Here is a 12,328-nt window from a genome sequence, read left to right on the forward strand (position 1 = left end):
CATGTCATTTCATAATTAATATTTCAATTTTAATATTATCTTTTATAGGAGGGAATTAATTCATAATGCATTGTAGTTAGTAGCTAAGGAATTGATTTATGAGTCTGATTATTTATAAAAATAGTTTACTGAATTTATTTATGAATCTGATTAATTCTATTTTACTGTTGTACTCTACTACTCTACTCTTGAATTGAGAGTTGAACTAATATGTCTTTGGGATATTCTGAGTTGTTATAATGTAGTAGAGTTATAAAAGAGGACAAGGGTCTCACGATCATTTATGGATTACGTGATCAACTGCAGTTTCTTGATTTATTTTTTTACAGATCTTGAGCCGATTGTCATAACCAACTAACCACGGATTTCACCTACATCTTCTGTAGTTCTGTTCTTCTCTGACTCGGTAATTATCAAATAATTGAGCTTGGATAATTGATCGGATGGGCGGGCGATCGGATCAGGCTCGAATACATGTTAATTAACCAGAAACTTCTTAAAATTCATATTTAAATTTGTTTGACTTACAACTTAAAGATTCTTTCTTACCTAACTAAATGAATTATTATGTATAAATAAAATACATGCTATTAGAGAATGGATGTAAACATTTTTACTTATTTTTATGTTATATTGACATTGGTCCTTGGATGATCACCTTAGACGTAATGATATTGGTCCTTGGTTTTATCATTTTTTTTTAACTGATAGAGCGTGTTTGATAGGTATAAATGGAAAGAAACTAGAATAATTTATTTTTATAATGATTTTATTTTAACATTGAATAACTTCAATTCATTCCACTTTTTAAGAGAATTTTCATTATACCTCTATTGGATATAATATATTTATTCATTAACTGTCACTTCAAAATTACAAGTCATTATACCTCTATTGAATGCCCCCAGGCAGTTTAGGTGAAGTAATTTAGTTGATGGAACGATTTAGTCATGTAAGCAAGGCAAACTGATTTAATTCGAGTAGATCAATTGGAACAGAGCAAACTTGTTAAACAGGGCAAATTGGATAAGTTTGTTGGGTCAATCAACAGGTCATTTAAGTCAAATTGGCCGAAAATAATTAGAGGAAAAAAAGAAAAGCATATATTAAATAGGCCATCAAATTCCATTCAATTGTTGCAATGGAATATCCCCAGACCACAAGGTTCACCTTGCAAAACCAAGTTTGGTATATTTGAGAGACCAAACCAAATTCATCTACTCAAACCTGACGAACAAATTGAAAGCACCAGAGATTCTAATTTCTAAGTTGGAGAAAGGAATTACAGTCCCATTCACTTCTGATCGCAAGGCAAGGGCAAGGGATCACAAGATGCATAAGAAAATTGTGGTATCCATGGTACAAAATTGATCTCAAGACAAGACAACAATAGGTAGGGTGACGATATGCAACAGTCTTGTGGCAGCTGAAGTACCTCATACAAGCGTCAGTCCCATATACATTGTTGTGCATGAAATCTCTCATCTGAGAGCATATCTGCAATAGATCTTGCAAGCCTCGTTGCTCCAGGTCCTGGAGTAAGAACGTCAGGTTTACCCCATACAGCACATGGATCACCATGGCTGCCACCTAAACACCAGCCTCCAGGAACTATCCTGCCAGGATCCCGACTCAAAATTTCCTTGTCAATGTGATCTAGCACAGGATCATCCTTAGAGAACCTTGCACCAAAGGCTGCACCACTGATAGTCATGTTTTTTAGGTCATCCAAAATCAACAGGCGGAGTTTCTTCTTTGGGGATGCATCCTGTTCCAAGTAGTGCAGGTGGTGATTAACAATAGTTCTGTTAAATGCGGGCGAGTTGCATAGAACAGTTTGGAAATAGTTTGTCTGTGGTGAAGGTGTATTTGCATAATACATCAGAAGAGTTCTTGGCAAATTGTCAGTACCCAAGATGCAGTGCTCTAAAAACTTCCTACTCAGAATAACAGAAGAAGAACCTGCAGTACAAGGTATTGTAAGCATTCTTGTATCTCCCTTGTTTCATTATCTGCACTTGGAATGATTAGCAAATTGAAATGATATACTTCATAAAAACATGCTGCATTGAAATGATATAACTGTGAAATACACGGAAGCTCAGGTGGCAAGCAATTGAATAGTGAAGAAACCTCAGTTAAAGGAAGTGGATTATGGAATGAAAAGCTCTAGAATTCAATCGCCATTCAAGTGGGCAATTCGTAACGGACTCTATGTACCACAAAGAAAAAGTATCTTGAAAGAAAATCACATAATCATATTAGACTCATATGACAATAAAACAAAGATTAACTACAGGTACAGCAGTTAGCAGTGTTGATGCGCGCACAACTAATCTTAGTCATGACTCATGGTAATAATGCATTAAATTCATAGATCTACCAAAGGGAAACTCCTTGAATTCTAAGAATTGAAATGTTAAATGCCTGTCTATCTGAAACCAAAATATGAAACCCATTGAGAAACATTCATTTGATTGGATGATTCACATACAATGTGACCTAGACTATGATTCTACTTGATCCTTATTCACTGAGGAATGCATTTAAAATTATTAAAAGGAGCTTGGATGTGGTGAAAAACAAATACATAGCTCTTTTGTGTTTCATAAACATCAGCCACTTTAAAATTTCCAAACAAGAGATGATGGAGAGGCCTCAACCACACTATTTACAGTACGGTTGTGCAGAAGAATACTGGTGATATTTCATAGATGAATGGAAATAATGTTTCCACCCACCTCTAAACAAGTTTTAAACCATCAATTTTTCATCATGTGCTAATTTAGTGATATACGTCCATTATCCTCATTTGGCCAGTGCTATTCCATCTTAAGCAAGGTTATAGGATTAACTCTGTAGAATAAGTGGAATATTATTGACAGGGGCATACCACTGATATTGACATGCATCTAAGGGTCCACGGTTGAAGATATACTACTATAATGGAACTTAGGCATATGAAGATATTAGTTCAAAGAAAATGCATTGAAGAATCAAAGATTTTAGTGGTTAACATAATAAATAACTACACAAATACAAGAAGATCAATTTTGTACTCTCTAATTTGTTGCTAATCTAAAATTCCAAGTGCATGAAAGGATCCATAAGCACATTATTTCCATGGAAGTTTGATACCAACCTATGAACAACTTATAAGCATTTGGAAACTCGCGCTTCTGAGTAGCATAGAAGATATCAGTCCTGGAGGAGAGGTATAGACCAGGGTCGACAATGATAGGTCTCAGTTGCCATGACCTGTCACAATGGGTTCATTTATGAGTTCACATTGTGAACAAAATGATAAAAATTGTGTTTCAGTAAAAGATAGGAGAAAACTAATAAACAAATAGGGGCAAGTTGAATTACTCTCTCCAACCAATATAACTGGAGTGCTGAACAAAGTTAAGATCCTTTGGTAGGAAAGAAAATACATGAAGGAGATCTGAGAAACAATAAAAAGGCAAATTAGGATTTGTTACAAATTTACAACTGAACTATGGCTAAGTTATCTCGCAAACACCAATGTGAACAACATGGAGAACTTTTAAGAGCAATAGCAAAGAAAGGGCTAGTACATGATTTTAAATTTCAAATCCAATCATATATAATTCCTCCAGCGTAGAAATTATAGTTATTCCGGCATTGGCGAATGGGATTCCTCGAGATAAATGAGCATACTATCACATTACCATTAACACTTGAACGTATTTGCTTAGGATATACATAATCACATTTGACAAATTTTTTGTTACGAGAATATAAGCCTATTGTGAAAAGGGGTTTGAATCGCGGCCAAGTCTCTTCTCTTTAATCTCAGAAAACTTCAACAAAGTAAGAAATGGGTTAACATTAACACACTGATTAACTAATCAAGGTCAAAGCAGCAGCAGCAGAACTACGTTTTAGCAACGCAAATGGATGCTTTTTAAGGTCAGTGTAAAAACGAAATAGTTGGTTGATGCTACAAGAGGAGCTAACCCTACCATCCTGCGTCACAAGAGGGTACTCCGACGCGTCGAGATTGACGAACCAGTCCCAGTCCGCTCCAATCCGAAGCAAAATCGCGGCGCCATGGATGGTGGCGGCCAGGGAAGAGCATCCGTGAGGGTTGGCGAAATCCGGCTTCCCCACGACGTGCACATTCCGTGCGGATCGGAAGGCCGGGACCGCCCGGACGGCTAGGGCGAGGCGTTCGCGCTGGTCCTGTGGAGCGGCGCCGTCGAGGAGGAGGAGGTAGAGGTTTCTAGGATGGTAGACAGCGTGGAGGAGGCGCAGGAGGCGGCCGTCGTCCCCGGCGGAGCCGGAGAGGAAGTAGGCAATAGAGGGGGGCGGCGGGGAGGAGGACAGGAGGGCGGCTGCGGCGGCGGCGGCTTCGGCGGTGGCAGATCGGAGGTGGGGAGCGGAGGAGGAGGCAGAGGGGGAAGAAGAGGGGTAGGAGAAGGAGAGGATGAGAAAGAGGGAGACGAGGGAGGTGAGGAGGATCCAGTAGAGGTTGCGGGATTCCTTGGGAAAAGCGGAGAAGGGATGCGGCTGCGGCGGCTGAGGAGAAGAAGAAGAAGCGGGCGGATTTGGAGAGGAGGAGGAGGAGGTTGGCTGCATCTCTTTTCCTTGCTCCTGCTCAGCTTTTTTGTGATGTGAAATCCCAGTTCTTGTTCAAGCTCTCGATCTAAATCAGCTGATAAAGAAAGGCTTTAGATTGATTTCGCATTGGCCTCTCCAGTCTCCAGTCCACTTTTTTACATGATTAAAGAAATGCTTTAGCAGTTGATAGAAGCCGGAATGGAACAATCAATCCGAATGGCAAATGCCATGTCGATTCATTGGTGATGTGAAGCTTGAAGTAGTTGGGAAATAATATTCTTGGAGTTTGATATAGTATACACATCTTAGTGTAATTAATTGTTTCCTTCAATTTTCGCTATTTTAAATCTAAATAGTATACCTTAAATATTAAACCCTAAATATTATACCATAAATTCTAAACCTATGTATATTGCACATCTATCCCTGAGCACATAGTATTATTTTTTTAACTTTTTTTTTAAGGATATAAAGTTCAGAATATAGTATTTAGGGTATAGTATTTAGACTAAAGAAAATAAATTGAAAGAACTAACAATAATAATAACTCATGAGGTGCTCATGAATAGGTAGGCAGCATATCATCCTTCTATATATGAAGCGAGAGAGAGAGGGGGTTGAGACGTGGGCTGTACTAACTTAGGTCTGGTTGGGTTGGGTCTGAAAGGAAAGAGATGGAAGAAAGTTATTAGAATCAGTACTCGGGCCTTGCGTGTAGGAGGGCTCGAGAGCATAGAGTGTTTTGGCACTCGAGCTTGGGAATGAATGATGATCGACGTCCGAGAGTTAGGCTCAAGATCAAGTGGTGTTCGAGATCAGAGATTGGGTTTAGAATCGGGGTGGGGGAACAAAAGTTTAACTTAGTGATGTATTATTTTAAAAAGAAACAGCGGACAATAAAAGCGACCAATAATGATGAGCATTAAAGGAGGTGATCATAAGGTCGTTACCAAATGGGGGAAAGTAAGGGTGGTCGGTGATCGTTTCAAAAAGATAATCTTAATATCATAATAGATGTCGTTACTCGATCAAGACTATAAAAGAGAATAGGTAATTAAAGGAAGATGTTATTTTTTTTCTCTTCTCCTACAATACTTTCTTTCATTCCATAGCATCTCTATATTTTCTTTTTCAAAATTTCACTTAAGCAATAGAAAGGTCACATCGGAATAAGACTGACATCCTCTCACTACGTATTAACTTTGAGCAAGGAAAAGTAATCTTGGAATGGAGTGGGCATGAGAAGTAGTTAGGCGTGAATAATATATCATATATATAATAAAGGAGGTGACTGACCCGATTTTATAGAAGTTTCCCCATGACCACCAAGGTAATCAGGAAGCACAAATGAATTCTAACTAACGTGGGGACGAAGACATGTGTTAGCCTACCTAGGCTTTAGTCGGAGGAGTGGGAGGGCATTTTAGAATTTAGAGAAGAAACTCATATATCTATATATTTAATCATTTTAGCTATTATTCACAATCAACTCTAAATCTCTAAATTAAATTCTGCGATCAATTTGAGGTCTTATTTTTTATAAATTTTTTAAATTCAGATATAATGTGTTACGAGTAAAATTTAAATCTTTTTATTTAAAAAGTTCATTCTATTTCTTATCATGGCATCGTAATCCGGAACACATCTTTTATTTTCAAAACTATGGACGACGGTTCATTTTTTTTATTAAAGTGGATGCAAGTTTTTTTTTGTTGGATTAGTAAAATTGATAAATGTCAAAAAAAAAAAACTATGAACTGTTATTAGTTCGACGATTTTAAATATAAATTTTAATTAGTTCGACTCAATTAAATACCAAAATAAATCTAAAGTTAAGAAATTATTATTTTTATTTTGAAATAGTAATGTGAACAAAATTAAAATAGAGAGGCCTATATGGACATATTTTGGGTGATAGAATACTCTTATAATTTTTTTAAAAGTAAAGAAAATTTCAAATTATGGTAAAAAATTAAAAGAATGCCTTTTATTTATATTCTTAAAAAGGATATTTATTTTTTTAATATTAAAATAGTAAACAAAAAATAAAAATATTTTTTTATTTTTAATTACAAGAAAAAAGCAAAATAAAAATCATAATAAAAAATATCATCTTAGGTCTATTTTTGTTTTGTCAAAATAGCTTAAAGATGGAATTATTTAGGTCAAAGTAATTTCAAATAATATTATTTTACACATAACAACTCTAAGGTGAACATATAAATAAATTTTCGATTGGACATGTTTTTAATTTCTTTAAAAAGGAACGAATTAATGTATTTTTATATATGAAAATTTCAGCTTAATTTTAACTTAAATATTTCGCTTTTAATTTGATCTTGAGTTGTTTTATCAAATGCAATAAAAAAATAATTTGAGTTTAATTTTATCTTTATTTTGAGAGAACTAAATTCATATATTCATTTCAAGCAATTTTTTTTACAAGACAGTTGTTTAATATTTGTTACGACCTCTCACAGTCTATGAACAAGAAAAATAGACTCAACACTGATATGAGATAATTACTTTGGATATATTTTAATACCTTAAATTTGATAATTATTTTTGATATCCTCCACCTTATAATTTTATTTTAAAATAATTCATTAGGCATATGCAACAAAGAACATCACTTAGTAATTATAATTCGTTCGTACGTTAATTATTGTCAAATTTGTTGGATTCCATCGTGCACCGATCGATTCTTGAGTGAGCTGCCTATGATTAAGTGCAACATAAGGGTAAGTTTGAGATTCGATGTTCAACTAGATGATGGACATATGATATTTCTAATGTAATAATCAAAAATCAAATTTCATAGAAATTCATGATCTATCATTCATCACACTAAATACTCAGCTCATTTTTATTTTTGACTAGCAGATGAAAGCTAACCCGTAAATACAACATGTAAAGTGTTCCTTCGAAATATGAATGTTCTAGTCAAACTACAAAGGATGAATTAATTACTACGGAACTTTCTTCTATTGACTTTAACCGCATCAGTTATTATTGGACCTGTTTTTCTCAATTGGGTCTTTGAGATGTAATCGATGATATGTAAAGAATAACACACGTCAAATGACTCATCAAGAGTTATCTGGTAATGTCATTTCTACTATGCCTAAGTCATCATTGATCCCAAAATGAAATTAAAGAAGAAGTAAATAATGGAATAAAGATGATGATGAAATTAGATGATACCATAGATGATTCTCCCTAAAAAGTCCTCTCCTCTATCTTAAATAGGGAAAGAAGCTCAAGTGATGTGCCTTATGGAGATAAGTCCAAGAGACATAAGGGTGCACTTGTAACCACCATATCCTTTCATATTGGTCATCGTTATATCCCTTCATGTTAGTAACCGTAGTGTCACTTCGCATGTTAGGAGGTTGGTCTTTGTTGGGAAGACTTCTCGAGAGATCGTCCTTTGTTAAGAAGATTTCTCAAGATGTCAATCTTTGTTGGAAAGACTTTTCGAGAAGTCGGAAGGTCAAGAAGTTGAGAGGTCAGGAAGTCGGGAACTCACAAGGTTGACCTATGTTGGAAAGATTCCTTGAGAAATTGGTCTTTATTGGAAGACTCCTTGGGAGGTGGAGAAATCAAGAGGTTGACTCTTCTCTGCTTGGTCAGTTGGATTAACTCGGCCAATTGGAAATGAGTTGATCAAGTTTTGAAGCATGCCATGGCTCATCAAATTCTGATGTTATTCTATATTGACCCAATCCCTTTCACTTAGACCCTTCCTTACCTCCTCCTCATATATATTTACCTTGCATCATATATATTGAGCTCAGGAGGCAGATCCAAGATTTTAGATTTAGAGGGAGGGGTAGAACAATTAACATATATATATATAGGCTAATAATATAATTCATGTAAATCACTAACTCCATTAATGTCACATGACCACCACTATTACCACTACTCACTACATCATCAACCCACTAACTCCACATACTATATTATTCCAATATCACAAAAATAAATTTAATTTTCAACACCGCCTCTTAAACTTGATTTTGTGACTCTAAGTAAATTTTGCATTTTGATAAAGTTTTCAAATTTGAGTAGCTTAGTAAAGATATTAGCAATTTGATCTTGAGATTTTGTATATTCTACTTGCTTTTTTTTTTCTTATAATGCACTCTCTAATATAGTGATAGTGCATATCGATATGTTTACTTCTATTATAGAAAACTAGATTCTTTGATAATACTATTGTAGACTTATTATCAACTCGAATCTTGGTGATCTCTTCTTGTGGTAAATTTAGCTTTTTGAATAAATTTTTGGGTCAAATAGTATGACAAACACATGAAGTCGTAACCACGTACTCCGCTTCATAAGTAGAAAGTATGACAATAGGTTGTTTCTTTGACATCCAAGTAAACGTTGTATCTTCCATAAAGAATATAAATTTGGTAATACTTTTTCTATCATCCATATCTACTCTATTTATTGTTGCTATATCCTTTAAGCTAAAATTGTTAAATGATGAATAAAGCAGAAAACTCAATGAATTAGTGGGTTTGATCCATTTAAATTACAATTGAAGTTTAAAAATTATAATCAAACTTAAAAATTTCCAATTTAAATTATAATTTAAATTTAATTTTTTTATTTTTTAATACCTTGGCTCGCCTAACCCGCGGCCCGCCTTAAATTGGGTTGGGTTGGAGATTTCCCAACCTGCCAAGTTGGTGGGTTGATCCGCTCCATCCCACCATATGATGAGCCTGCCATAGATTGGGCCCCGCCATGGATTGATCCGTTTGACAGTTCTATCTCCATATAGCGGCTAACAAGACCAACAACATAAAGAATATCATGCTTTGTGCATGTCAAATATCATAAGCTTCCAACCAAGCTTTTGAAAAATGTTGGATCAACTCTTTTTCCTTCGTTATGCTTTGATAGCTTGACTTCATATTCTATTCGATCGAGTATTTATGGGCTTGCTGTTATCTATCTTAAACTTCTTTAATATTTCTCTCACATAACCTTCTTATGAGATGAAGATTCCATCTTCCCTTTGGTTCACTTCGATGCCCAGATAATATATATGCTAGTCATTGTTTCTTTGAATTCTCTAAATATATTTAGATTGCTTCCAATAAAGATCAGGTCATCGACATATAGGTAGACGATAAGAATATATTTATCCTTATTCTGAATGCAAAGTGCATGCTCATAAGGACAATTGATGAAACCTTTCTCTTGTAAGTACCTATCTATCCGGCTATTCCATGCTCGTACAGAACCTTCTTCAATTTTGAAATTTTATCTTCTTGTCCTTTGACTTTATAACTGATGGTTACTGAATATAGACTTCTTCTTTCATAATTTCATTAAGAAAGCAGATTTTACATCTATTTGATGTATTCTCCACTTATTTTGAGTTGTTAAAGTGATTAGTCTGAAAGTTTCTAATTGAGCTACGGGAGCAGATAACTCATTTATGCTTCTTTGTTTTGTACACCGACTTCATACTAATTATCTTGTGTCCTTTAGGAAGTGAAGTTATCTCCCATGTGTCATTTTTTTAATCACCTGGGTTTCTTCATTCATTGTATCTTTTCACTTTTTTGATTACAAGGAAGAAAGTCTTCTTGTCTTTTTTTTTTAAATCTTTCAAACTATCCTTTTGAGTTGAAAATAATATTGACTTATCGTTTGGCTCATTGTAGTGTTTAGCCGTTTCTTCACAACCTCCCAAATATCATGAGCTCTAAGGAGCGCCTTCATCTTGATACTTCAATTGTCGTAGTTACTCATCTTGAGCACCAAATTGAAAGGAACCATATCTCCATTCAACGTGGCTTTGATACCACTTTAATTTGTTGAAAATAAAAAGGTTTGTGGAAGAAAATTTTCACTTATATGGAAGAGTAAAAATAAGGAAACTTAAACTCCAAAATGCAATCTACTTCATTTATAAACAATTAACATATTTATAGCCTAAAACTCAACCATTTTCTCCCCACTAACTTTATTAATGTCACATGATCATCATTATTATCACTACTCATCGCATCATCAACAATTAACTCCACATGTCACATTATTTCAATATTATAAAAATAAATTTAATTTTCAAAATTTTCCTCTACCATCGGGAGGCCTATGGCCCTCCTTGTCTAATAATAGATCCGTCCCGTCCTTGATCGACCTTGTGTAGTATATCAGGTAGCGGTTCAATTGATATCTCATTCCTCTTTAGGATAAATGAACTAAGAACGAATGGCTTTATTTTGGTCCCTCGATCGCTCCTTTGAATTTTACCATCTGCGGTTGGTGCCGTGGAAAGGAGCTGATCAAGTTGTGGACGACAGAGCTAGGGCTTCATGCAGTAAAAGCTGCCCTGAAACGTTTCTGAGCTATATACCAAGCAAGCAAAGTTCGAATGGAATGCCCTTCTTCTCGTTGGCTCTCACGCCGAACGCTGCACCGCTGGAACCAAATTGTCCGGCCAATTGGTAGCCTGTCGCAATCCATGAAATCTAAATCTGTCGGTGTCGCTGTTGGAATTGATGGAGAACTAATCGTCTCGAACACTGCCACTGCCATTGGTGCCATGGCCTGTCCCATCCATAAAATCTATACATGAATCTCGCTCTTCGAATTGATGTGGAACTGATCGATCCACTGGAGCGCAATTGCGGAGACATTGCATCGATGCCGTCTCTCCCCGACATCAATTATTAGTGTTGATGCTGCAGGTTGCTTTAGGCTGACAGAGATGAGGGGAGAAGGCACAAACAGCTATTTGAAAGGCTATACCTGTACGTTTAATTTGATGTTTTCGCTTGTCTTGATTCTGCCTGGTTCATGTTCTCTGCAGCTCGCTTTGATATCAGTTCATTTTACAATGAAAGAGAAGGCGCAGTTAATGATGTTGAACAAAGTGATCTCTAGTCTGCACATGGTGAAGAACAAATTGCTCTCTTATTTATTCTTGGACTAGTGGACTTTTGAATCACTTTTTCAATCATACGATCACTAGCCCTGTGTGTTCCGGTTAGATGTCGCAGATAGTCCAGCCATTGATTAAGGATATACCACCATTAACCACTGGGATTCCATCGGTGAGAAGAATCTGAAGAAGAAAATTGAACAAGCGGATTAATAGGGTATCGGGGATTTTCGATGGAGTCATTCCGACATTCAAATCAGTTAAAAAAAGTAACAAGAGGGAAGGAGAAATAGTGCTTCAAGAAAAGGGATTTTTCTAGAAAGAGTTTTCATATCTATGCCGGAACTTATATACTCACCAAGGGAAATGTTTGTGAGGAGGCAAGGTGGTTGTAAGGACAGATTCTGTATGCCCCTGACAAGTGAGCAGATAGGATAACATCTAGGAGATAAGGTTTGCAGACCTAATAACTGTCCTATGACTCGGGTATGTAGATCATTCTTGTCTTTTAGTTGAGAATGAAAATCTGAGAGGATAGAAGCCTGACAATCTAATAACCGTCTCTTTCTTGTGGCAGAGCCCACATGCTTGAGTGTCCTGTTACTAGGTGTCGCTGGACTGCCTTTAGATAGGGAGGTATTAGGGAAGGACGACATCAGAGTGGCATAGAGTGATCAGGTTTGTCGAGATTAAGCATGCGAATGAGTGAATAAAGCAATCGGGCTTGTATTCGAGCGGTTGAGATAGTTGAGTTCATGGCCAAGCTAAGTAGCCGAGTAGCTGGGTGACCGAAACAGCCAAGTGCCGAGTGGCTTGGTGGCTGACACA

The 12,328-nt window shown here is 36.0% G+C and overlaps 1 protein-coding gene across 1 annotated transcript; it reads right to left on the bottom strand.

The window, feature by feature from the left end:
* Positions 1–1,091: 1,091 nt before the first annotated feature.
* Positions 1,092–4,665, bottom strand: LOC141815295 (beta-glucuronosyltransferase GlcAT14A). Its single transcript, XM_074703229.1, has 4 exons — positions 3,987–4,665; positions 3,370–3,445; positions 3,143–3,258; positions 1,092–1,962 (listed from the first exon to the last, which is right to left on the bottom strand). Exons 1-4 carry the CDS (start codon positions 4,600–4,602, stop codon positions 1,448–1,450), a joined length of 1,323 nt encoding a protein of 440 aa, XP_074559330.1. The 5' UTR covers positions 4,603–4,665; the 3' UTR covers positions 1,092–1,447.
* Between the last annotated feature and the right edge of the window lie 7,663 nt (positions 4,666–12,328).

This window comes from Curcuma longa, chromosome 21 (genome assembly GCF_044706935.1).
Source record: "Curcuma longa cultivar G26 ecotype Majalengka, Jawa Barat chromosome 21, ITB_CL_G26_1.1, whole genome shotgun sequence".
NCBI classification, from domain to species: Eukaryota; Viridiplantae; Streptophyta; class Magnoliopsida; order Zingiberales; family Zingiberaceae; genus Curcuma; species Curcuma longa.

Coding starts and splice junctions, on each gene's coding strand:
- LOC141815295 (XM_074703229.1), bottom strand. CDS start 4,602: ATGCAGCCAACCTCCTCCTCCTCCTCTCCAAATCCGCCCGCTTCTTCT. Junction 3,259..3,369: donor AGTTATATTGGTTGGAGAGA/GTAATTCAACTT, acceptor CCATTGTGACAG/GTCATGGCAACTGAGACCTA. Junction 1,963..3,142: donor TGCTTATAAGTTGTTCATAG/GTTGGTATCAAA, acceptor CTTGTACTGCAG/GTTCTTCTTCTGTTATTCTG.